Raw genomic sequence first — 27,033 nt, 5'->3', positions numbered from 1 at the left:
CGCGTCGCTCCCAAAAGACGCAATTGTGCACCGCCAGTTTAAGTGACTGTTGCCCGAAAGACAGTAGTTGGGGGGTGGAGGGGTCCTAGTGTGGGAATGTAGGCATCCACGGCGGACGCCTGAACGGTTGTGAAATAGATGCGACTATAGTCCTTTTCAGAGCTTGGGAGTCGTTGTTTTGGTGTCACGGTCCCCTTACCCTTCGGTTTTTCGGTGCTACGTTTCGATTGCTGGATGTGAATTTAAAAGAGGGAACGGCAAGCGGGTCAGGAAGATCTGCGGGCGGCGCCATGCTAGAGGCTGGAAGAAGCCCGGGCCAGGAGCGCCTTCGCATGGGGACTGAGCCACACGTTGGGCACCTGACTTAGGGGCGGGACGGGGGAAAAGAAGGAGGAAACCCGGAATTGGTCCTAAGTTCCTCTGGTCTAGTTCTCGGGTGCGTTAAGCTTCCACTGCCCGAGACGCTGCTTCAGTCCTGGCAGACCTTCTCCTCCCAGGCCCTCAAGATGCGGAAAGTCTGGGTCTGCGTGGGAGGCGCCGTCTTCTTTCTTTCCTGTCTGGTTTTGCATTCCCGCTTCTGTGGCTCTCTGGTGAATAGCGGGGGTGGGGGTGGGGGGGGAAGGCTGTGGGTGGAGGTGGCACCGAGGGGTGCAGCCCCCGAGGACCCAAAGCTGCTCCTGGGGCTCAGGAGCTGACGACTCGTCTTCTCTTTTAATATTAAAAACTATGCATGTGGGACTGGGGAGGTTGGGAGCTCCGGTAGCTCTTGCAGAGGACTCGGGTTCGATTCCCAGCACCAACATGAAGGCTCACTGGATAGTCTTCCCCAGTTCTTGGTCATTTGCAGACATGAACTCTGGTTGTTTTGACCTTTACACACACAAAAAGCCTGTTTCGTTCTGGCTAGCTTCTGGCTCCCAGGCATGATTTAAAGATAAATAAACACACAGACACACATATGCGCTTTTTTTTTTTTTTTTTTTTTTTACCTAGGAGGCAAACTGAATCTGAGTCTTTTGATTTTATTTGAGGTTTCAAGGACATTTTCTTTTGACATTTCTTGGAGAGAGAAAGGCCCTCTTTTCCGGCTGGATTTGGGTTGGCCCAAGAATTCAGAATACTTCTCTGGTGCTACATTTTGTGTTGCAGTCGACTCCCTGAACGGGTTAGTTTACGTAGCTCAAGTAAGTAGAATGAGTAGTATATGTGCACCTGTGAGTTTGAAAGAGATCAGTGTGAATGTGGGCATCTGAGGTCAACTTTTGGGATTTGGTTTTCTCATCTATGGTTCCAGGAATGGAAATCAGGTTGTCAATTTGATCACAACAAAGAAAGAAAGACAGACAGACAGAAAGAAAAAAGAACAGTCAACGTGAGCATGATAAAAAGAAACAACTGAAAAGAAAGGAAAGGAATGACTGTTTTACCTTTTACCACCCTAGATAGCCCATTGCATTTATCTTATGCTAATTAATGCAACTTAATTTTGAGTTGGGTTCAAGTGCACATTTTAGATTTGTATGCAGTAGATGTTATTATTATGAAAATTTGAAGTTAGCTTTTTACACTTTACTAAGTTTCTCGATTACCCTTTAGTATTGATTTCTGAAGCAGAAGTAAGGATTAGCATTCCTGATGGGTGATTCTAAGCAGTTATTCTTGTATGCCTTCAGAGAGGGGAAAACATCCCCAAGGTGTTAGTGTTCACAGAGGATGGATATTTCCTACGAGCCTGGAATCACACAGTTGACACGCCCCACGGTATGTTTGTCTCCAGCACACCTTATGAACAGTCAGTCTGGATCACGGACGTAGGAAGTGGTATGTGTAGTACTACCTATTGAATTACCTTGCTAGAGAGAAGTCACACCTTTGCCTCTGTTCTTGCTTGTGCATTTTAAGGCTAGCGTTGCTGAATCTAATCACAATTCCTTTAACTAATTTCACAAAATCATGTGCTTCTACAAATTTATGTCACACTCCTGTAGAATCAAGAAATCCAATGACGCTATAATCTTTTAACCTGATCAAGACAACTTTGTGTTTATGTGTCAAGGGATGTAGGCCAGAGTGTCCTCCTTTAGGGCTGTCAATCTTGCCTTTTGAAACAAGGTGTCTCACTGGCCTGGAACTCACAGGCAGGCTGGGCTAACTGGTTGGTGAACCCCAGGGATCTTCCTTTCTTTACTTTTCCAGGGCTGGGATTACAGTGCACACAAGCATAGCCAGCACTTTTGTTTCGTTTCCTGGCATGGGCTCTGGGTATGGAACCCAGATCCTTTTTCTTGGGTGACAACCATTTTCTGGTAGACTGCAATGTCCCTCCAGCCTTTCTTTGTTGTTCTTCCTATCAAACTAAATCTGTACCTCCTCAGTGAAATCAAATCAAAAGTCAGTCTCTAGGGAAATCAGTCTATACCTGTTCATACAGTACAATCCTGTTGATGCCATGTGTCTCTTGAAAGGCTGAACAAAGTGATAAGAAGCCACAGTGTGCTGCCTGGAGTGAAAATAGCAGAAACGGTTTTGAGATTCCACTGACTTAAGCGTGACTGAAACCTTCCTCCAGCAGATATTTTTAGTAGACAGTGTTGGAAAACAAGGTGGGCTCAAAAGCTTGACAGCTGCAGGGGACAGCATCCAGAGACAGCAGCTTACCTATGCTGCTGGTGTGTTCTACATGACACCAGAGGTCGTCCCTGCTGCCTTGACAGTCTAGGGGGATCAGCAGGGAGGGTGTCGCTAGAGTCCTTGGTCTGGTTATGTTCCTGGCTCAAATGATAGCCTGTTTCCCCAGTGCTTAATAATTCACATTCCACTCTTTAGAATAGTAAGGTCTGGGGTTTTTTGTTGTCACACTGCAAAGGATTTCTGGACGTCAGGGAATGAGCAGGTGATCCATTTACTTTAATCTTTATTTTGGAAGGGAAATGCTGGTGAAACATTTCGACAATGGCATTTGAAGAGTGTTAAGGCTGCCCACTTTTCTGAGTAAAGACGCCTTACTTTTCATCTTTCTTCCTAGTGTCTCTTTTTCCTCCTTTCAGATATTTGCCAGAGCCTCCTGGGCCTGCTTCTCTGACCGCTTGTGTCCCATTCTGCCATGAGGCTGCTTACAAGCTGCATGGCTTCTTCAATTCCTCCTCTCTAGCTTCCATTCCCAGGCAGCTGTCAAGATTTACAGCTTGGGTGCTCTGGATTTTTCTTTTAAATTCTAGTAAAATTGGTCTTAAACGTAAATCTAGGGGCTGGGGAGATGCTCAGTAGTTTAGAATACTTGTGCATAGGACCTGGGTGCAGTTCCCAGCACTTCCTGGCAGCTCACAGCCATCTGTAACCCTAGGTCCAGAGGAGCTGATGTCCTCTTCTGACCTGCACTGCACACATACATACCTGTGGGCCACACTCGTGGACATAAAGTAACTCTGTAAAAAACTCCTGAAAGTATTTCTGAGTTTATGCAATACTGTAATGAGACTGACTATTTTTTCTCTTTCCTCTTCTCTGTCCCCAGAATTTACTGTGAAGGCCTTTCATTTTAATTTATTCTATTCACGTCTTCCTTTAAAAAGAAGAACAAGAAAAACTTCATTGGTTCCCAGAAATAAATGTAGCACAGATGATCTCATTCTTTTCATTGAGTCTTGTTTTCCATCCACTATTTTTCTGCTCTTCCCATTTTTCAAATGAACTGATTTCCTCAAGTGAAGATCTGGCTGCAAGTCAACCACTTAAAAAATTATAAGTACTCTCTCTCCTTTTCTAAGTCTTCAGAAATGTAGAGGTGTGCGTTCTCTAGTGCCATTGTGTTCTCTGTGGCTCGTACCTTTAGCTCAAGCATTCAGACCCAGTGTGACATCACCAGTGGCTCTCCATGTAGAACTGTAATGCAAGCTGACTCACTTGACTTGTGGTAAACCTTGCTGTGTCAAATCTGATTTTGGATACCTGTCAGCTTCGCCCCCGGTGGCTCTACTGTTTCCGATTTCCCTTATTTGCTTTTATTTACTTTATTTTTTAACTTGTAAGTTCCTTTTAGCTCCAAGATTATTTTCCTCTTAAGAAATTAGTTCAATTTTGAATTTGTTTTTATTGGGAGAAAATGTAATTAAAAATTTTTGTGTTATTTACAGAGAATTTTAAATTACTAAAATTTAAAATCTGTGCATGAATGATTGAAATAACAGCTTTAAATGTTAGTAGCTTGCTTTTTAGTTCCTTCTTGGTTTCTTTATACAAGTAGTGCATTAAAAAAAATAAAAGTACAGATAGGCATGGTGGTGCATGCCTTTAATCCTGCACTCAGGGAGGCAGAGGCAGTTTTGAGTTTGGCCAGCCTGGTCTACAAAGTGAGTCCAGGACAGCCAGGACTACACAGAGAAACCCTGTCTCAAAAAAACAAAACAAAACAAAATTATACAAGTTATCCTAAGCTTTCTGAGTAAGGAGCTGGCATTTTTCTTGAGTTTCTTTGTGTTTGAAGTCTTAATTTGGAGTGATTAGATTTTAATTCATCCCCAGGTTTGCTCATCCCACATGAAATGCTGCTTGCTGTCACCTGTCGTATTTACATATGGGAGTGTGTCATCTCCCATTGCTGTTCCAGCCTAGGGAAATATTTGCCTTTGGCGTATAGAAGCTGTGAGTGCTCATGACAGATGCTTGCCTTTCTCTACAGGATCTTATGGTCACACCGTTAAAAAATATAATTCCCTGGGTGATCTTGTTCAAGTCTTGGGTACCCCAGGCAAGAAGGGCACTGGCTTGAACCCGCTGCAGTTTGACAACCCTGCAGAATTACACGTGGATGACACAGGAGAGATTTACATTGTGGATGGAGATGGGGGATTGAATAACAGATTGGTCAAACTGTCCCAAGGTAAATACCTTAACATGTCTGATCATAGGGACATTATTTTTTAAACTGAATGTGTTTTGTTTGCTACTTGGTATAAAGCAACCACATTGCACTTGAAGCTGAGTGTGAAGGCTGAATTCAAAGAAATCAGAATGGTGGGATTGCCAACAGCAAATGCTTCCACTCAGAGCCCTGTGTGCCCACCAAGGCCAGGAGACCCTCACAGCGACTGGAGACAGTGTGAAAATTTCAAGAACTTCTCAGGATTCTCTGTCCTGTTTATGATGGGGAAGTCAGGAAGCTGGATCCCCGCCAGGCTTCCTGCAGGCCACCAGCAAGGTTTTAGCTAGTGCCTGCTCTAGGCCCTCAGTGGCCACCACCACAGTGACAAGTCTGTTCTGGACAGGACAATTAAATTGCCCTGTGACAGAGATTTCCAAGATCAGGTAGTAATGAGAAGCTTGAGCTGGAGAGGTAGAGCAGGGCTTCCTGAAGAAGCAGCCCTTGGCTGGGCTGTAGGGGAGCTGACAACAGGGCCAAGCAGGGCACTGCTGGAGGTGGTGTCCAGGTCTGTGGTGGTCCTGAGCCGGAATGGAACAGAGTATGGCTTCCTCAGCAGCCGAGAGGAAATGTGGGATGCCATTAAAGCTTCCCTGAGGATCTCATAGCTGTGCCCTGCTAGTAGTCTGAGGGCTTTTTCAGTAAGACAGATACTCCAAGTACATTCTTAAACAATATTGGGAGCTATTTCTGGTGAGCTGTCCTTGGGAGTGTACTTCGCCTCTAACACAGGAGGCGAGGCAGGAGTCCAGACATTCTGTAAAAGCCAGAAGCAGCAAAGTTAGGGTTAGACTGAATACAGTGTTCCCTGTTGGTTTAAAAAAAAGGAGGGGGGGATGCAGACAATAGAAATTTATTGTCATGATTTGGGAATTCAGAAGTCTGAAATACATAGGGTGGGTGACATTCCCACTGAGGGCTCAGAGGGAGAGTTCTTTCTTTTCTCTCCTCAGCTGTGACAGCTGCAACTTTGCCCTCTTCGTGAGCTTTTTTGGTTACGAAGGGACTAGTTTGAAAGAAACGATTCGGGAACTCTGAGCAGTGCTTTTGAAGTAGTGAGAGCAGCTCAGGTTGAGCTAGTGACACAGTCGATTGAAGGAATTAGACAGGAATTAGACAGACATAAACAAAGGAAAGAATATTCAAGTCCTCAGTGGGCAATATATATATATATATATATATATATATATATATATATATATATATATATATATATATATATATATATATATATATATATATTTGCAGTTGCAATATAAAATCAGCATGTAAATGCACAAGGCATTCTGTAACTATTCATATATATTTACCATTTATAGATTTCATGATCCTCTGGCTTCGTGGAGAGAATGGAACAGAACCTGCCAAATTCAACATACCTCACAGTGTTACACTTGACACAGTCGGTCGGGTAAAGACAGTATCCTTGTGTTTGGAGCCCTGTGCATGTCGGCTTGTGGGCATGTCTTGGTGTATGTATCTGGGTTGGGTATTAGCAAGTGTTCCTGTTTTATTTCTTTTGCTGTGATTAAAAAAAAAAAAAAAAGATGAAAAGCCAGTTAGGGAGAAAGAAGCCAAGGCAGGAACGTCGACCATCTCAGTTGCTGTCCAGTCAGCGGCAGAGGGGAGTGAATGCACGCGTGCTGGCTTGCTCACATTACATATTATTATACAGCTCAGCGCCCCACATACACACTTAGGGAATGGTGCCACCCACAGTAAACAGAGTTCCTATGTCAGTTAAAGCAACCAAGACAGTCCCCAGTCAGATGCTCCCACAGGCCAAGACTGCTCCTTGAATTCTCTCCCTAGGTCACCCTAGGTTGTATCCAGTTGGCAGTTACAGCTAAGCACAGTAGACGTGTCTACACAGTTTCTCTAGAGCTGGCTGTACATCCATAATCCTAAAATGCTTGGGCCCTATTCTGAGAAAGTTCTCCAGATATTTAGAAATGAACAAAACAGATAATTCTATAGCTTTTAAATGACAGAAGACTGAATCTCAAATCTGAAAAGAAACTTGGCCTTCGACTGGGAAAACCTTATTGTGAGTAATTGAAATATTTCTAGTTGACAAGGGGGAGAAAATCTGCACTGATTGGAATGGACAAATGAGTGCCAGGGGCTGGTCCTGAAGAGCCCCTTAGCAACTCCTGCTCTTTCTGCTTCCTTTGTGGGAACAGAAAGCCCCCCCCCCCGGGAACTTACCTACTTCCCCTCCACAGCCCCATCCACTGCCTCTTCCAAGGCTGTCACTCACCTAGTAAGCAAAGACAGTATTCCTTGGGATCTTGGGGTCACCTTCCAGCAGCCAAGTTGCCATCCGCAGTGTTAGATTCTCTACCTGTTTCTGTAATAACTAACTGTACTTCCCCTTACAGTTAGTTATAGATGCTCCTCTCCGGATTGCAGGCTCTTGTGGGCGCCTGCTGAATGGAGTTTGCTTCATCTGTGTGACTAGGGTCATACCTGTGTTAAATAAGTAAACATTTTGACGTGCAGTGTCTGGGTCGTCCTGCCCTTTGACATGCAGTGCTGGGTCAGTTTGCCTTTCTTGATGCTAGTCTTATTTTTTGCTTAAAAAAAACAAAATCACATTTTGCAGAATGTGAGAGATCGATATACAATCAAATTTATCAAATTTAGGGGCCAGCACGATCATTTGGAGGAGCAGCTTGAGATTGCTGAGTGGTGAAAGTGACAGCTCATTCTCTATATACTCTTGGATTCCGTTCGCCCACTGCTGTGCTGTGGGGCAGGAATGTCCTTACACAGGCCAGGAGCACATCCTGCTGAGCTACACTCCTAGCTCTGCACATCACATCACTCATTGCATCACCACCTGAGCCATTCTGAGGGGTGAACTGACTGCACAGTTAAGGACTTACTGTTTCTCATCACCACATGAGCCATTCTGAGGGGTGAACTGACTGCACAGTTAAGGACTTACTGTTTCTCAGAAAGGCTTTTCCTGGTTACAGTGTTGGGTGCTGAGGAAGGAAGAAAACCATCTGGAATACCATTTAATCCTGAGGCGTGAGTTTCTTCCTTGGTCAATTGTCTGAGGTGGTTCTACCGAATCCCCGAGCAAACCTATCCCTGCTCAGGAGGAAGCCTGAGACGTCCACGTGTTTGGGCACCAGCCTCTCTCTGCCGTGTGTCTGTGTCTGCTTAAAAAAGCAGACAGTGGCTACCAAAATTCACATACACCAACAAAGATAAACTCAGGGTCACACCAAGTCCTACAGACCCAAGAAAAATGAGCTGCGAGGGGTGTGGTCTATGCTGAAGGTAAACCTTTAGTTGTATACTTCACGGATCACCATGAAAGCTATTGAGAACAAGTCTGAGCTCCCTGCTTTATTACAGGAGTGTCTTAGTGACTCATTACAGTCCATAAAAAAAAAAAAAAAAAAAATTAAAAAAAAAAGCCCACTTGTTATGCTGTGTGTGTCACTAACATGCCCAAGCTTCCTCTTCTTCAGTGGCTCTGTACTTTGGACCCAGCAATGACAGATACAGGGTTAGAGAGCCTCTGAGGAGCAAGGCTGCTTTTCTTTGTCTTGTGTTGATGGTGACGGGTGTTAAAGGGATGGGTAAATCCGCTGCTGTTGGGGTCTTTGGTCTTTACAGTGGTGGAGGACTCAGGTTGTTTTTACTCGCATGTTTAACATGGTTTCTTTGGGACGAGGCAGATGCACATTACACGGGAGCGTTTGCACGTGTTAGTACATTTCAGACAAGGTGTTTACCGGTCCTGAAAATGGAGTTTAGTGATGCCATCTTTGTTGGGTCCTCTAAGGACTAACTGAGACAATGTATGTGGAGCTGATAAAATAGTAATGTTTCTTCTCGTGTTGATAGGATTTTGGTTTCTCAGGTGTGGGTTGCTGACCGAGGAAATAAAAGACTCCAAGTATTTGATAAGGACACTGGAGAGTGGTTAGGAGCCTGGAACAACTGTTTCACGGAGGAGGGACCTTCTGCCGTGAGGTAAGCAGTGCTATTGATTGGAAATGATTATTCCTCCTGCGTGTCTGACCCACCTCTGAAGAGCTGCTAAAGTTTAAAGTATTTATTGTTAGCTTCAAGCAGGGAAAATTTGAAGAAAACAAGTATCCAGAGAAGTTAGATAGCTGAGATTTTCAAATCCTTTGGGAGATTTCTAATCCTAGAAGGAGGTCAGAGCGTGAGTCCACACTGCTGAACCCTCTCCCTCCACCCAGCTTCTAGTTCTCCCCGGTCCTTGTGTTGTGTTTTGTTTTAATGTAGGCACATCTTTAGCTTCGTTTACTGTCACAGAATTCTATACAGTTTAAGTTCACAAAAGGCTCCTTCAGGCTGTGATGGCCACTGCTGTTGAGCATTGCAGACTGTAAATAACCGCACTTACTGACATGCCTGCTCACTGGGCCAGGACACCTGAGGTGGCTTCAAGGAATGGACCAGGCCTGTTGGAGGGTCCACAGCACAACTTAAGCTGAGGCAGTTTTATTGAGAGCAGTCAGACCTTTTATACCTTTATAAGAAAGAATATAATGGCAATTGCCAGGGTCAATGTAGTTGTAGTTGCCAGGATGCAATGTTTGCAAACTTTATAGGGTACACAGGATTAATGTCTGAGACCAACTGTCCTCTTGAGCTTCCATGCTTCCTGACTTCCAAGGGAACATACAGAGAAACACAAAATGGCCTGAACACTTCACAGCCTGAGGGTGTGTGTCAATCTCTCCAGAACCGGAAGGCACACAGTGTTCCAGGAGCCATGAACTCTATAATCTGAAAAAAACTATGATGCGTGTCCCAAGGCAGCTTGGCCAGGCCAACTCCATGGCTCCCTGCTGCAGGGGACACAGGCATTGGAAGAGTGATGATTGTTATTGAAGTCTCTTTCTTTGTAGGTTCACCCCGGATGGGAAGTACTTGATTGTGGCCCAGCTGAACCTCAGTAGGCTGTCAGTTTTGGTGGCCCCACCGCCCGGAAGCATTGGAGACTGCTCTGTGATCAGCACCATCCAGCTGGCAGATCAGGTTCTACCACATCTTTTAGAAGTCGACAGAAAGACGGGAGCAGTCTATGTAGCAGAAATCGGGGCAAAACAAGTACAAAAATTTGTCCCATGGCACAGCCGCACCCCTGCCTTTGGAGCATAGTGCTCCCTGCCTGAAGGAGCTTCGCGCAGCATTTCAGAGCCTCAGAGTCATTGCATTTAAAATCATTCATGCAAAGAGTCATTTTTATCTCTTTCCCAGAAAACTGTGTTATGTTATGAAGAATCATGCTTTCTTGTGGTTCTTGGGACTTAGTTTTACAATGAAGTGTATAAGAATTGTTTTTCTTTTGGGTGGTCCTGGGAGTTGAACTAATGGCCTCCTGCATGCTAGGCAGCTCTCTTAGCCCTGAGGTGCATCTTTATGTAACCAGCTTTTGAAGAAAGAAATGAAATTCTAAAATGGGGTTGTGAGGGGGAAACTCTAGTTGGAACCAAGTTATTTGCCTGGGTCAGTTAACTCTGTCTGGGCTCCTAGGATAACGCTGATTTCATAGGAAAGACTGGAAACTACTAGTTTACTATGTAAAATGGACCATGTGGAAGATTGTGGCTGATGGTCTGCACGTGCAGTGTGCCATACCAGTTCCAGAGGATTCTGAAGGGAAGTGTTGTCTGCCTTGTAGTCCAGCAGAGAGACAGATGGGCATGGTGCCAGCAGGAACAGTAGGTCCCTGACGGACAGGAGGAGCCATGCAGGTGGATTCATGGAGACTGCAGGCAGTGGCAGTGTGGGCTCAGATTGGCCAAGAGAGAAGTGTGGAAGAGGGCGAAGGCAGACTTCCCACGGATTCTGAGGGAAAAGACAGCAAAGGTTTTGGTCTTTTTTTTTGCTACAGAATGCTTAATGTCTACCCTTACAAGTAAGGGTTCAACAGCCAGCATCTAAGCACTTTACTTAAATGAAGATTTGCAAATTAGTTCTGGCAATAAGTCTCTTCCTCAGTATCACCATTCCATATTTTAGTATCAACTCACTTCATTATACTAGTATTTATCTACCTCAAAGATATTTCAGGAGAAGTAGAATCATTCACATGGAAGTGTGCCAAATGCTCTGAGGTATTACGATGACCATGTCCTGCCTTTCCAGCCCACTCTTGCCCTATCTGAATATTGGCCTTCATTTGTGGCTTCCGTGTTCTTCAGCTTGTTCTGGTTTATTCTAGGTTTAATGGAACCTTTTCCTGTCGGGGTCTTTTGATCACCCATCCCTTTGGCTCCTTTCAGCATCCCTCCCTGTCCCAGGATTTTACTGTGACTTGTGAAACACCAGGGAAGCCTAAGCTTACTTTACTCCCCACTCAGGACAGCTGAGGGCCTTGGGCCTGTCTTGGTGGTTGGGCACATGCGGTGTGGCAGGAAGGTGAGCCTCCAGGTGAAGAGCACTGGTTTCCAAGGCTGCTCAGTGTGTCCCTGCCACTCACCGGATTGTGATTCAGAAAAGTCAACTTAGTCTTCTCTTTAGTGACAGGGAAACATCATTCTTCCCTCCCTCACTAAGGTGCAGCAGACATAGATGTCTAAAGCCAGGCGTGCATTATAGCATGTTCTGGGGCCAGACCTGCTAACTGCCTTTGTCATTAGGACACATTCCAGATTTGCCTGGCTGTGTTCAAGGCCTCTACAAAATGAGTCTGTATAGGGTTTTTCCATTTGTTGATATAAGAAAAGAGGTTCTCTCCCCCACCACAGCCATCTCTCTCCAATCCCACTCTGAGCCAGGATTTTAATTGCTGTGGTCTTGTGCACATAGTCACAGTTGCATGAGTTCTGCGTGCTTTCATGTCCAGCAGATGGCATTTTGCTGCAGACATCAGCCACCTCTGTTCTCTTCTGTAATAATAATCCCTTTCATGATGTCCCATTCAGAGCCCATCAGTTGACAGTCTTATTCTCTGTGGTTAAACCAGTTGTGGATTCCTGTATTAATATCCATCTATTCAGAATGAAGCTTCTCTGATCAGAAGTGAGAGATGTGGTAATCTGTGGGTGTGAAGATAAGAACTTCCTGGTGGGGCCAGTTTCTTAGTCCATCCCTTTAGTAGAATAATGGTATTAGAGTGTCCCCTGGAGCTTCGACCTAGCCAGACAGTTTTTCAGTCAGTTAGTACCAGGAAGGCTTTCATTTTTTTTAGAGCGGGCTTTAAACCCAATCAGAAAGTGGTTGGTTATTCTCAAAACATTTGTGTAACTCTTGGGTGGCCACATCTTCACAAGCCAGTCCTTAGTGTAGCTCTCAGGCTTCACAGCCGGTTACCATTGTTGAACATTTCCTCCTTCAGTGGCATAAACAGAGCCTTCTAGAACTAAGAAAGCTAGCCAGTAGTGATGAAGTTTCCGGGCCAGTACCAGCTTGATTTCTTCACAGATTCTTAAAAACTTGCTGAGAGTATTGTTCCTGTTTATCTTAAAAGACATGATTGTTTGATCAGTATACTTGCAGTCAAAATATTTTACTCCCTTCCTTTGGATAAATTAGGTAAATAAGAATTATATTTTATTTATTGAACCATTAAAATTTTGCAAAGAAGAATCCATATAACCTGGCTACTTGTTTTAAGGTTCTGTTTTGTTTTGTTTAGACTGCCTCTGCCTTAGATGCTGGGACTAAAAGCATGCATCACCATGCCTGGCATAAGATTTTATTTTTAATAATAGAAGAATTTCAGTGACCATAAAATCTCAGGTTGGTGATTCTGGGCATGGTGGTGCACTCGTGTAAGTTAGCACTCTGGAGACTGCAGCAAGATCTCAAGTTGCAGCCCAGTCCAGCTGTAGACTAAAGTTTGCCACACAAACCCAGGACTAGAGACACATAGGTGCTAAGAAAATTATTTGTCTTGGCTCTAATAAAGCGTAAGTTGCTGAACTGTTTCAGCTAGGGTGACCTGGGCTTCCAGGGATGTGTGCTCGTGCCCTGCTTTTATGTGGGTATGAATTCGAATCCAGGTCCTCAGGCTTACACAGCAAGCACTCTAGTCCATGGAGCCATCTCAGCTTTATTTTTAAGGATAAATTCTCCTTTTCAGTTATGTTAGTGTATATATATCTCTCTCTGTGGGTATATGCACATGAGTGCAGATGTCTGTGGAGGCATTTGATCCCCTAGAGCTGGCACTATAGGCAGTTGGGAAACTGAACTCAATCTTTTGCAAGAGCAGACAGTGTTCTTCTGAGCCTTCTCGGCTCCAGGAGTCTGAGGTCAAGAGATATCAGAAACCTCTCGATACCTCTGCTGCCTGCATTTATTCTTGATATAGAGGAGTTTTCTATGTTAGAAAACCAAGGGCTCTGATTGTCTTTCCTCCCTCTTAGAAAGAATGAATGTTTAAATGGGGTGTTTGTCAATCAGAGAAAACCTGGTTTTCTAATAATGAACAAGGCTTGTGTTACCGTCACAGACTGCTGCGTGTGCCATTACTGGATGGTTAGGGTGACAAAGAATAAACTTTTTTTTGGCTTCTTCTGGTTTTTAAGGATTTGGGGGGGGGGGTTATTATACAGCTAATCAAACTGAGAACTCTTTACAATTTTAATTTTAGACTAAATCTAATCAAACAAACAAAAAAGCCTTGAACTTACATGGCTGGATTGTTTTATTTTCAGTTACGTACTTTCAGCAATAATCAAATAAAAATTTTGAAGTCATAATTTATTAGCTTTATTCATTTTACAAAAAATTTGTTTCAAACCAGTGGAGGTTTGGGGGCTAGTGTCCATGAAAGCAGCCACTCAGCAGGACTTCAGGAGGAGGAGGGTGCAGTTGGCACCTGCACCCAGAAGAGGGAAGTAGAGGGCTACGGGTGATAGGCTTGTCTTGAAATGGCTGGCGGATAGCCAGGTTTCCTGGTGCTCTTGATGTTTTAAAATTGAGAACCGTAGCCCAAACCCTCACTTCTGCTCTATCCAGGTGTAGGCGACTTTATTTAGCCAATCAGGATAATTGTTGAACATTCCTTACGTCAGGTAGGTACAGGAGATGGTTCAACATTCATAACAATGCCCATGGCAGGGTGGTAGCCAGATCTCAGGCACTGAAATAGGCATCAGAAAACAGTGCATAAGAGCAGAGCCACAAACATGGTTGAGCAAATGTCCTCTTTGTGTACTTGTGCCTCTTTTGGGTATATGCCTAGGAGTGGTATGGCTGGATCTTGAGGAAGCGCTATTCCTAGTTGTCTGAGAAAGTGCCAGATTGATTTCCAGAGTGGTTGTACCAGTTTACATTCCCACCAGCAGTGGAGAAGGGTTCCCCTTTCTCCACAACCTCTCCAGCATGTGTTGTCCCTTGAGTTTTTCATCTTGGCCATTCTGATGGGTGTAAGGTGAAATCTCAGGGTTGTTTTGATTTGCATTTCCCTAATGGCTAATGAGGTTGAGCATTTCTTTAAGTGCTTCTCTGCCATTCGATATTCCTCTACAGAGAATTCTCTCTTTAGCTCTGTTCCCCATTTTTTAAGTGGATTACTTGGTTTATTGCTTTTCAGCTTGTTTAGTTCTTTATATATATTGGATATGAGTCCTCTGTCAGATAAAAGGTTGGTGATGATTCTTTCCCAATCTGTAGGCAGTCACTTTGTTTTGATGACGGTGTCCTTTGCTTTACAGAAGCTTTACTCAGCAATGAAAAATAAGGAAATCATGAAATTTGCAGGTAAATGGTGGGACCTGGAAAGGATCATCCTGAGTGAGTTGTCCCAGAAGCAAAAAGACACGCATGGTATATACTCACTCATATAAACATACAATATAGAATAAACCCACTAAAATCTGTACATCTAAACAAACTAAGCAAAAGAGAGGACCCTAACTAAAATGTTCAATCCCCATCCTGAAAGGCAAAGAGGATAGACATCAGAAGAAAAAGAAAATAGGAAAAAACCTCGGAACCTGCTACAGAGGGCCTCTGAAAGCCAGAAGAAAACAGGAAACAACCTTGAAATCTGCCACAAAGGGCTCTGAAAGCTTCTGCAGTATAGACTGTCAAAGCAGATGCTGAGCCTGATGGCCAACTGATGGGCAGAGTGAATGGAAATCTATGTAAGAAGTGGGAAATAGTAAGAGCTGGAGGGGACGGGAACTCCACAAGGAGAGCAACAGAACAAGATAATTTGAACACAGGGAACTTCCCAGAGACTCATACTCCAACCAAGGACTATTCGTGAAGATGACCTGGAACCCCTGCACAGGTGTAGCCCATGGCAGTTCAGTGTCCAAGTGGGTTACATAGTAATGGGAAGAGGGACTTCCTCTGACATAATCTGATTGGCCTGCCCGTTGATCACCTCCCTCTGAGGGGGGAGCAGCCTTACCAGGCCATAGTAGAGGACAATGCAGCCACTTTTGATGAGAACTGATAGACTAAGATCAGAAAGAAGAGGAGAACCTCCCCTATCAGTGGACTTGGGGAGTGGCATGCATGCAGAAAGGGGAGGGAGGGTGGGATCGGGAGGGGAGGAGGGAGGGGCTTATGGGGGGATACAAAATGAATAAAGTGTAATTAATAAAAAATTTAAAAAAAAAGAAAAAAGAAAAAAAAAAGAGCAGAGCCACCGTAGGGTAGCATGGAGAGAGGCACAGGGACAGAGGAAAGTGGCCCAGATGAGGAGCACAAGTGAGTGTTTATGGAATTGTGGATGGGAAGTAGCCCAGGTAGAAAGTATTAGAGCAATTCGCACAGAGGCTGGGAGGGTAAGGAGAGTTCAGGGGTTAATAGCTGCCCAGACCCAGGTGAAAAAAAGGCTTACCTAAAAATCTATCAGGCGGGGCTGGGAAGATGGCTCAGTGGTTTAGAGCACTGGCTGCTTTTCTAGAGGACCTGGGTTCAATTCCCAGCACCCAGACAGCAGCTCACAACTGTAACTCCAGCTCCAGGGCTTCTGACACCCTCACACCACATACATGTAAGCAAGAAACCAATGACCATAAAATAGAAACCATATGTATTAAAACAAATTGAAGACACAATGCTAGTCAGCATTATGCTTCCTTTTGCTTCTACAGCACGCTGAGATCCCAAGGGAGCTGCTCTACACCTGGCACGATTTCAGGACTTGAGCGCTCTTATGGCTTAACTTGTTTTTCTACCATTAAAAGGAAACCGTTTCAGTAATTCAGACTAACAGCCAGAGTAATTAACCCATCTTACAGGTAAAGCTACGGTTGGGCAGCAAGCTTAGTGCATAGGGAATTCATAGACGTGAATATGCTGCATTAGTCTTGCTGATCCAGTCTTTGAAACATGTTACTGGTAATTGCCGATCATTTCGCAAACGAGGAAAGTGGATTATTTATTTAAAAGGCCAAATCATTTTTCTCCCTGGCCCTTAGCCATCATATGAGTTTATGGCATAAATTAATTACCTAGCTACCTCATAACATGTGGCTCTTCCTTTCATATGTAAGAGTTGAATGGAAACAGTGTCTTAATTAGGGTTTCTGTTGCTTTGATGAAACCCCACCATCAAAAAGTAGCTTGAGGAGGAAAGGGTTTACTTGGCTTGCACTTCACAATTCATCAGTGAAGGAAGTCAGGACAGGAACTCAACAGGTCAGGAACCCGGAGGCAGGAACTTCTGCAGAGGCGGTGGAGGGGCGCTGCTTACTGACCTGTCCTCTATAGCTGTCCTCAGTCTGCTTTTTCATAGAAGTCAGGACCGCTAGCCCAAGAATGGCACCACCCACAATGGACTGGACCCTCCCCTGTCCATTAATAATTAAGAAAATGCCCTACATACAGTTTATCTACAGTCCAGTCTCATGAAGGCATTTTCTCAATTGAGGTTTTGTCCTATCAGATGACTATAGCATGTGTCAAGTTGCCATAAATACTAGCCAACAAAATGGACCCCTTCTCAACTTGACACACAAACACTGTTAAGCCATACTTTTTTTCTTGTCCATTTACAATATCACACATTAAGAAATATAGTGAATTATACACACACAATAATTACACACCTAAAAGTCCCACAGTCTATATATTCAAACACTCTAAAAGTTCAGCCTCTAAAAAGAAAATCCAAAGTTTCTTTTAAATCCAGTCTCTGTAAAACTCCAGAGTTTCTCTTCAGAAGTTCAAAATCTCTCCTGTAAATCAGAATAAGCTAAATATTTTATTACAATTGGGAAGATTAGGGCACAGTCACAATCTGAACAAAGCAAAACCAGACACCAACAGTGTAACAGCTCAGTGTCTCATGTCTGGGATCCACTTACCATCTCCTAAGCTCTGGCTGGCTCCGCTGCTGCTGTTCTTGGTTATCCCAGGGCACTGCCAGCTCCAATATGCTGGCAGTTCTGCTGCTGCAACTGGGCCGTACTTTTACCCATAGCCTCTCCTGGGTTTCCTTCAGGGACCCCAGCCATGCCACACAGTGTGAAGCCTCAGCTGTTCACCATGACCCCTTCATGCCTTCAAAACCAGGACCACCAGGGAGCCTCTTAAACTATCAAGTGTGGCTTCCAGTGCAAGGTGCCTCTGTAACATACCTTTTGTATTTTCACCCTAAGGATATGCCTCAATACCTGCCTTCTCTCTCTCACACACACACTCTCTCTCTTTCTCTCAATAGAAGGAAACATTTAATTGGGCTTACAGTTCAAGAGGGTTAGAGTTCATGATGACAGAGTGAAGGCATGGATCCAGGAACATCGGAGAGCTCAGATCTCTGTCTGCAAGCAGAAGGCAGAGAGCACACTGTGAATGACACAGACTTCGAAACCTCAAACCCTGTTCCCAGTGACACACTTCAATAAGGCCCAACCTCCCAATCCTTCTCAAACAGTACCACCAAGTGGAGACCAAGCATTCAAATACTTGAGCAGATGGATGCCTTCTCATTCACACCTCTACACAAACCTTATGTTATTCACTTCTTTCATGACGAAAGTCTAGGTTCTTCCCATATCTTTGGTGGTGTTGAAAATGGAACCATAAGCATAAGAGTAGAACTATCTCTGAACCATGCTAGTTGAAATTCTTTGGGTATATACACTCATAAGTGGGATTTCTGAATCATGGTAATTCTATTTTTAGTTTTCTGTGGAACTTCCATACATAATACTATTGCACATAATGGCTATAATAACTTAAATTTCCACCATCTGTGTGACCTGAGATTTCATCTTCTCCATGTTCTTATCTTTTATTCCTGCCTTTTTCCCAAGCATAACAAAACATAATTTTTTTACTGATAACTTTTTTATAAGAAGGAATACATTCAGAAATAATGATAAACTATTTTGTAGCAAATACATAAAGCCATAACAATGTCATTTGTTATTCAGAATTACATACTACACACAATTGTCTGTGTGCCTGGCGCATGGCAGGTTTGTTTTCAGCAAGCGTCTCCGCAGATAAGCCGTGCACTGATGTGCAGCAGCAGCCCGGAACAGGATGTGTTCATCTCTGTGATGATTCTTTGACAGCTGTGCCGTTCTGTTCACACACGCTTTGGAAGGGCAATGCTCTGTCTAGAATACAGTAGACGTTTTAATACTTAAATGCTTGGTCATCACTTCTCCTTGGCATAACAAACTCGCTGCTGGTGCCTGAAGTGCAGATGTTCTCAGGGCCACTATACTGATGGCTGAAGGAACACTAGCATTTTGCCATTCTGCAGCCATCTCTGGGCCAGACCCATGTTTCCAGGTCTGCTTCCAGCCATCCCCTCATTTCTGCCATCTGCATTCCCCCTACTTTATTGAAAGTAGCTTTTTTCCCACCTTATGTAATATATTCTGATTATGATGTCCTCTCCTATTCCACCAAGTCCCTCTACAGCTCCGCTCCCATCCAGATCCACTGCCCTTTCTGACTCTCATTAGAAAACAAAACAAAACAAAAACAAAAACAAAAAAAAAAAAAAACAGGCTTCTAAGGGTAATGATAAAATAAGATACTGGAAGAGGACAAAACAAACAACGAGAAGGAAGTGATCTCAAGAGGAGGCAAATAAACCAGATATAGATGTACATATCCACCCACTCGTTCCCACACTCAGGAATCCCAAAATGACACTAAACTGGAAGCCACAATATAGACACAAAGGACACTCTTTCTGCCTCCTCTTCTTCAGGGTTCTTTGGTCCCTGAGGGGAGGGATTTGATGGAGACATCCCATTTAGCCGAGTGTGCTGAGGCCTCTCAATCTGCATGGTGTCTGGCTGTGGCTGTCTGTATCTGTTTCCATCTGCTGCAGGAGGAAGCTTCTCTGATGAGGGCTGAGCAAGGCACTGCTCTATGAGTATAGTAGAATGTCATTAGGAGTCACTTTATTGCTATTTAAACAAACAAACAGTTGCCTTAGGCTTTTATTGCTGTGAAGAGACATGACCATGGCAACTCTTATAAAGGAAAACATTTAACTGGGGCTGATTTACAGTTCAGAGACTTAGTCCGTTATTCTCATGGCAAGAAGCATGGTGGCATGCAGGCAGACGTGGTGCTGGAGAAGGAGCTGAGAGGTTTACATCCGAATGAGCAGGCTGCAGGAAGTGACTGAAACAGCTCCTCCAACAAGGCCACACTTTCTCCAACAAGGCCGGACTTGCTGATAGTGCCACTCCTTATGGGCCTGTGTGGGAGTTTTTCATTCAAACCACCATAGTGGTATGTAGTTTTACCCTAGGTCCCTGAGCTATCTAGTCTCAGGTTTTTGGTCACCCACGTAGTGTTGAATATGGATTCCATCTTGTAGAGTAAGTAGTCCTTAAGTCGAATCAGATGCTGGATGGCCACTACCACAAACTTTGTGCCACCATTGCCCTAGCATATTTTGCAGACAGGACAGTATTGTAGATCAAAGGGTTGTGGCTGGGTTAGTGTTTATGTTTCTCTTTTGGTAGCATGCGGAGTACCTCCCTGTACTGAAGACACTAGAATATAAGGGCGAAGGCTCCATGTAGTCATCAGTTTGACTTGTCTATGTTCAATGAGCTGTGTGTGCATTTCCTTCAGCAATGGGCTATGCTGTCAGCTTATGGAGAGGATTATATAGTCTTGGCATGTTTGTGGGTTTCCATGGGACCCCTTTGGCTAAAACCTCAATTAAATGTAACCCATTCCATTTGGATGGGTTGCTTGGAACCCATCCAATGGGTTCCACTTTGGAACCCATTGGTTCCAAATGGAAGCTTCACTTGCTATAAGAAGACATCTGCTTGATGTTTCCCTGTTATTTGGTGATTTCTTTTAGATCCCTTTCATATATGTATATCTTTCAGGAAGCTTCTACTATATTAGACTTCCATACTACCCCTCAAATGGCCCTTAGTTTTAGCTGTCTCTTCCCAAATTCCCTCCCTCATCTCCCCCCCCCCCACACTGGACCCTCCCATTTTAGCCCCATCCTTCCATCCATCCATCCTATCTTTCTTAATGAGATGTATCTGTCCCCTAGTCCCTTACTCTATACCTAACCTCTGTGGTTCTACTGGTTGTAGACTTAACCCCGAATAGCCACAAAGAAGCAAATGCATACCATAGTTGCCTTTCTGGGTCTGGGATACCTCACTCAGGAAGATTTTTTTTTCCAGTTCCATTCATTTACCTGAACATTTTTATGATTTCATTGTTTTAAACCTGAGAAATCCTCCATAATGTAAATGTACCATACCTTCTTTATCCATTCTTCTGTTGAGGGACATCTAGGTTGTTTCCAGTTTCTGGCTATGAAGAATAGAGCAGCAGTGAACGTGGTTGAACAAGTGTCTCTGTGGCAGGGTGAAGCGTCCTATGGCCAAGAGTGTATAACTGGATCTTGATTAGCTCAATTCCCATCCTCCTGAGGGATGACCACACTGATTTCCATGGTGTCTGTCCAGAGCTGAATTCCCATAGCAATGGATGAATGTTCCCTTTATTCCATATCCTCATCCTCTCTTCTTAATCACAGCTGATTCTTCAGCTCCAGCTGACCAGCATCAAATGTCCCAGCAAAGCAAAGGTTTCACATCAGTTCATGGTTGTCAGGGATCATGGTTGATTCCTCAGCCCAGCTGACCAGAGCAATTGATTTTTATTCGAAACAGACATCTCTTAGCCCTTTCATCACACTTGTAAACAATGAGATAACACTGTAATGTAACCTCCTGTGGTTGAGAAAGCAAACTAGTGTGTGTCAGGTGGACCCAGTCTTTAAAAGAACAGGGTAATTTGCCTGTGTCACACCAGGTTGATCTCACAAACATGCTTCTCAATTTTTACCTACTCTTCTACTTTATTCCCATGACAGAAACTGTCAGTGGCCTCTCAAGACTAGTTACTAACTGGAGCTAGTTATTATAGTTTGTGCTATAAAAAGAAAATTGGTATATGGTATGTATGTATACATAGCTACAGCCACAGCTGTAAAAAGCTACAGCTTAATGCTTTGTAGCTTTTTTTTTCACAGTATATTCCAAGGAGTAGTTAAATGTTAGATACTTATCATTTGTAAATGAAATGTTTGTTCTTCCTTAAATAATGGGACTTATGAAGCAATGATATGATTAAACATTTTTGAAAGAAAGGAATATAATACGTTTTAATCTGTACTTGTTTTCAACAAAAATCTTTCTTTACAGGTGAGCCCACTCTGGTGGGACAGGATGGGGCCATGGAAGGCCAGGCCTAGGAGGAGGCCATGACCCTCATTTGGACACCCACGGGGATGCCTTTCTCTGGAGGCAAGAGCATCCCAACAGAGAATCTTTCCTTCCTTAGGGACATATATGTGTGTCAGTACACGCGCAGGTATGATGTCCATGTTAAGGGTATTAGCCACACAGAACAAAAAAATTCAAAAACCTGTACAGACCCTAAGTCCCATGTATATATTCAAAAATTACGGAAGTCCTGGCATACTGGGGCCAGCCCATAAGCCTAGCATGTGGGAGGCTGGGCAGAAGTTCACAAGCTGGAGACTAGGTAGGCATCCATAGTGAGACTGTGAATGGGGCAGGACGGCTTGGGGATTCAGGGATTTTGGAATTTAGAGTCAGGTCAAACAGGATTATGACCATGAATTGGCTGGCCTCAGTTTTTCTCCTGTGAAGTGAGAACGTCATTGTTTTCTCTATGGTGCAATAGGATCATGGGTGTAAGCCATCAAGCTTACACATTTCCAACACAGCAAAAACAGCCAACTTCTAACAGCCTCTTCAAGGAACTCGTGTAGAGTGATGGCCATAAGTTAGGGCCGCCAGTGCTGTCATTGGGCAGTGACAGGGTGAGCAGTATTGAATGGCCCTAGCACTATGAGGGCCTTTAATTTGATTCTGCTTTTAATAGAAATGTCCATAGTTAGTAAAAAAATGATGTTTGCTTTTAAATGTAGGCAGCTGCAGTTCAGCCATTCTTTGACTCTCCTGTAATTAATATTACCTACGTTCACAAATGCCTTTGGCATAGGTACGTACAATGTGTTGATTTTAGGAGTGTTTGGGCTGTTTGTTTTGTGGAGAGAACATCTTGTTTAAAGCTTTTTCTCCCTGAAACAAAGAGGGCAGTAGAGTTCTGTTCATTTGCAACTTACCTGCCCTGTTCCTCATGTCACCGAAAGAATTTGGGTTTCCTTGCTATGAAATGCCATTAAGATGAAGTGAGTCGTGTCAGAAATTGTATTCGGAGATAAAAGAATATTTATTCATAACCCAGATTAATGCTACAGTGGTGAGTAGCTGTGGCAAAGGGGGAAATGTTGATATATATTCATTACCTCGTGAAAACAAACAGTTCTAGTCTCTAGAAAGCCAGAGCTATTTTTTTTTTTAACACACATTCTTTCAGGTGGAGCAAAAATGCACACATCTTTGGAGCTTTAATATGCCACGAAGGACTGTGCTTTGTGAAAAAGAATCAAGAATGAATGTGGAGGGGGATCTTTAAAGTGCTCACATTTGGGGTACATAATTGTTAAAATTCATTACAAACACAACAATATTCAGGACCCCCTTCCCCCTGGGAGTCAAGCTTCTGGGAGGGGCTGTGATGGAGTTTCTAGACTGCGGTCACTGAGATGGGAAGGTCCCCTAAACACGGACAATGGCATCTCTTTGCCCAGGGCCCTGGACTGTGCACACTGACTAACCTGATGCCTAGTATTTAGCCCCACGGAATAAAAGCAAAGATGCTAATGTCCAGTATCTCTGCCCTCCAATATGAGAGCGTGTTCAGTGAACATCTGCTCTCCGGCCTGTGTGTTGGAGACACTACACTTTCTGCCATATTTTTAATCCAGGCCTCATATATGGCTGCTGGCTACCGTGCTACACCACATGGCAAGTGGTTTGTGAGACTAACATCATTTGGTTTCCCTCGGTTTCTTTGTGCATTTTTATATCTGCCTCTACTTTTCCAGGGCCCAGCTACATTGAGGTCCAGTACAGGAACAGTGAACAACACTGCCCGAGCAGGAATTGAAGGGAACTGGACAATGGTATTTGCAATGTACCATCCACAGGATACATTCTTTTTTTCTCTTTAACATGGACCCTGGCCTCATATGTACTGGTCAAACTGGTGACCAAGTAGTCTCTCCCAGAGGACCTTGTTTAAGCCACTGAATATCCTATGGACCTTCTTTGAATTGTGCCCAGCTTATGCCTGTGTGCCCATCTCTCTGGTTCTAGGAGTCCAACCTGTGATTTTGTCTGATGTCCAGTTGCAACCCCTCGTTCTTTAGAGGGAAGGCACACATTCAGCCCATCACCACAGTAGGGACATTTAGAAGACTGTACTTACAAACCCTGGGTGAGCAGTGAGTAATTCTGAGGCTGGGGCTGAATGCTGCCATCAGGATGTAGTATAATTTCGGATGCCGAGGGATCATAAAACTCTAAGAGCTTGCTGGAGTCATTTCCTGACAGTTCCTTGAGACTGTGATTATCCAGAGAGATCCTCCTGCTTGGATGTTTGAAATGGCTGCTGTTTGGATGTTAGCTTATTGCCTGTCTGTGAGAGCAGTGGATGGCAACAGACAGAAGAACTAAAATTGTTATTAAAAGTTATCAGGCCTGTGAGCCCTGCACTGAGGAGGCTGAGTCTGGATGGTCATAAATTCAGGAGGCCTAGGCTACGGAGTGAGACAATTATTTTGTCATTTTGTATCCATAAAGTTCAGGAGAAGATGGTGAGTTATACCTACTTTGTTTTTACAGGTTCTGACATGGCTAGTGTGCTGGCAAGATTTATGTCAACTTGAGAGGGAGGAGCCTCAGTCGAGAAATGCCGCCATAAGATCAGGCTGCAGGCAAGTCTGTAGGGCGTTTTCTTAATTAGTGATATTGGTATAGGTCCCAGCCCGCTGTGGGTGGTGCCATTCGTGGTGAGAGCAGGCTGAGCAACTCATGGAGGGCAAGCCAGTAAACGGACCCCTCCATAGCCGCTGCATCAGATCCTGCCTCCAGATATCTTGCCTTGTTTGAGTTCCTCCTGCCTTGACTTCCTTCAGTGATGGTCTATGTTGTGGAAATGTAAGCCAAATAAACACTTTCCTTGCCAGATTGCTTTTGGTTATGGTGTATCATCACAGTAATAGAAACCCTGAGACAGACATTGGTAACGGAGTAATGAGATTTTGCTGTCACTGACTGGACCATGTTATTTTGGAGAGGATTATGGAAGGACTTTGGAATTCTGGGTCAGAAAAACCATTGAATATTGAGAGCTCAGTGGGCTGCTCTGTACAAGCTTGGAAAATAAGAATGTTGAGAGCAGTGCAGAAGATAGAGGCCTGCCTTGTGAAGCTTCTGAGGGAAGCAGAGGCTCTACCATACCATTTACATGAAGAATTTGTGGGTGTCTGCTCAGCTAGAGCCAAAGAATTAGCCATTTGACAAGAGACCAGAACCACTAAATAAAATAGATGGTGGTCACCTGGGGCTGAAGAATCAGCTGTGACTAAGACGAGACCAGCATCATTGAGGTGAAATAGTACGGGAAGCGTTTCCTCAGGCTTAGCGCACAGAAGTTGCATTCCAGCAGTGGCCAACTTTGTAGCTTGGGCTGGCAGCCAAACTTGAAAGTGTAAGTCCCCGCAGAAGTCCTGGTTTTGAAGGCGTGGAGGGGCTGTGGAGAAGAGCTGAGGCTTCACACTGTGTGGCAAGGCTGGAGTGCCTAGAGAGAGCCTGGGAAAGGCTAGTGGTGAAAGTGTAGCCCAGTTGCAAGGGACCCCAGCATGTTGGAGATGGAGGGACTCGGGCCAGCCACCAGGAACAGCAGCAGCAGTGGAGTGGAGCACACACATGGTGAAGCCAGAGAAGTGGCTCAAGTCCTGTGCAGGGTCCCAGAAGAAGGTGAGTGAATCCCAGACATTGGACATTGAGTTATTTCCAGTTGGAGTTTGGTCCTGCTTCGACTTGACTGTGACAGTGCCCAGGTTCTTCCCTCTGGAAAGAAGAAGTTTAGAATTTTAACTTTTTTTTTTTTTTCTATGAACACACAGTTGAGGGACTTTGGTTTTTCTTAAGAGGCTGGACTTTTAAAGTGTTTGATAGGAGACTGTGGGATTTTTTTTTTAAGTTTGAAAATCTGTAGATGCTATGTTGCCACGTTTAGGAAGGCCACTGTGGTGAGGTTTTTGGTTTTTTGTTTGTGTTTTATTGTGAGGTGGATATTAATTTGTGAAATTGTGGATGAACAAGAAAGAAAAGTTTGTGGCTTAGCAGTGATGTATTCTTGTGTCCAGTTGAAAAGAGGTCAGTTGTACTCATTGGCTAGTTTCATGTCAACTTGCCCTGAGCTAGAGTCAGCTAAGAGGAGGGAACCTCAGCTGAGAAAGCACCTTTGGTCTGAAGCTCAGCTATTAAAGGCGAAGACTCACAACCAAAAAGACAGGAGAAAAATGCTTCCATAAGGTCAGCTTGTAGGCAGGCCTGTAGGGCATTTTCTCAATTAGTGATTGATGGGGGAGGGCTCAACTCTTTGTGGGTGTTGCCATCCCTGGACTGGTTAGTCCTGGGTTCTATAAGAAAGCAGGCTGGGCAAGCCAGTAAGCAGCACCCTTCCACGGCCTCTGCATCAGCTCCTGCCTCTGAGACAGCTAATAACTCCAAAGCCCCCAAGTGAGTGAGTACTAGAAGGGCCCAATCTGTTTGGCTAATCTGACTCCATGACAGGAGTTCGTTCCCACCTTTGCCTAACCAGGCCTGAGTTTCTGTTTTTCAGAACAGAGAAAAACAATTTTCTGGAAAAACTTCAGTTAGCAGGCAGCCAACCAGCTTAAAGGCTAACACATGGGCCTGAGCTAACGGCAATGGTTTAGCAAACCTGAGGACAAGTCCTTTACAACTCTGGAAAGTTTTTTAACTGTTTAGCCAATCCTAAATTCCCCCCACCACACACACACACACACACACACACACACACACACACACACACACCTCCCTTCTGGAAATCCCCCTAACTGCCTTTAAATTGAGCCTGTATGCTCACTTGTCATTGCCATTCTAAGGAATGGTGGCCCCTGCATGCTGGAAAATTTCTGCAGAATAAACACTCCTTGCTTTTTGCATACTACCTGAGTCTGAGGTCTTCCTTCATCGATTTCCAGATTTAATACCTCCAGGTTGTTGCCTTGTGTGAGTCCCTCTTCTGATGAGTGATGAACTAGGAGGTGGAAGTGTAAGCCTCTTTGCTCCTCAAGCTACTTTTGGTCATGGTGTTTCACCACAGCAACACTAACCCTAACTAGGACAGTCAGAGTGAATGAGCCAGAGAGGCGTACATTGTAGCTGAATGAAGTAGGTGGGTTATGTGGAGTGTTTATTTTCAAAGTATCTACCCTGTCAGGTCTGCTGACTGTCTTCTCCTCATGATTTATATTGGAGTCCTTACTCCTCAGGGTAGTTATGTGACTAGCTATTGCCTGAGTCTGTTCTTCGTGTACGACTGTAAAATTGGTTATTAGATCTAGGGAAGAAAAAATTGTTTTCATTAGAGACAGATAGATAGACAGACACAAACACACACACAGAGACATAATTGCACATGCATGTGTCAAGCACCAAAGAATTTTTTTGTGCTCCTATTTTTAATTGTAAAATATTAAACTTATGTCTTCAGTTATCTTTAAC

At 44.0% G+C, this 27,033-nt stretch overlaps 1 protein-coding gene across 1 annotated transcript; it reads left to right on the top strand.

Annotated features, from left to right (window-relative positions):
* Positions 1-358: 358 nt before the first annotated feature.
* Nhlrc3 (NHL repeat containing 3) lies at positions 359-13,623 on the top strand. The gene is made up of 7 exons (XM_055596837.1): positions 359-590; positions 1,032-1,184; positions 1,674-1,821; positions 4,679-4,879; positions 6,238-6,329; positions 8,799-8,911; positions 9,820-13,623. Exons 1-7 carry the CDS (start codon positions 507-509, stop codon positions 10,070-10,072), a joined length of 1,044 nt encoding a protein of 347 aa, XP_055452812.1. The 5' UTR covers positions 359-506; the 3' UTR covers positions 10,073-13,623.
* Positions 13,624-27,033: the final 13,410 nt, after the last annotated feature.

This window comes from Psammomys obesus, unplaced genomic scaffold, assembly GCF_907164565.1.
Source record: "Psammomys obesus unplaced genomic scaffold, mPsaObe1.curated_primary_1811, whole genome shotgun sequence".
Classification (NCBI taxonomy): Eukaryota; Metazoa; Chordata; class Mammalia; order Rodentia; family Muridae; genus Psammomys; species Psammomys obesus.
This window is presented reverse-complemented; position numbering and strand designations above follow the sequence as displayed.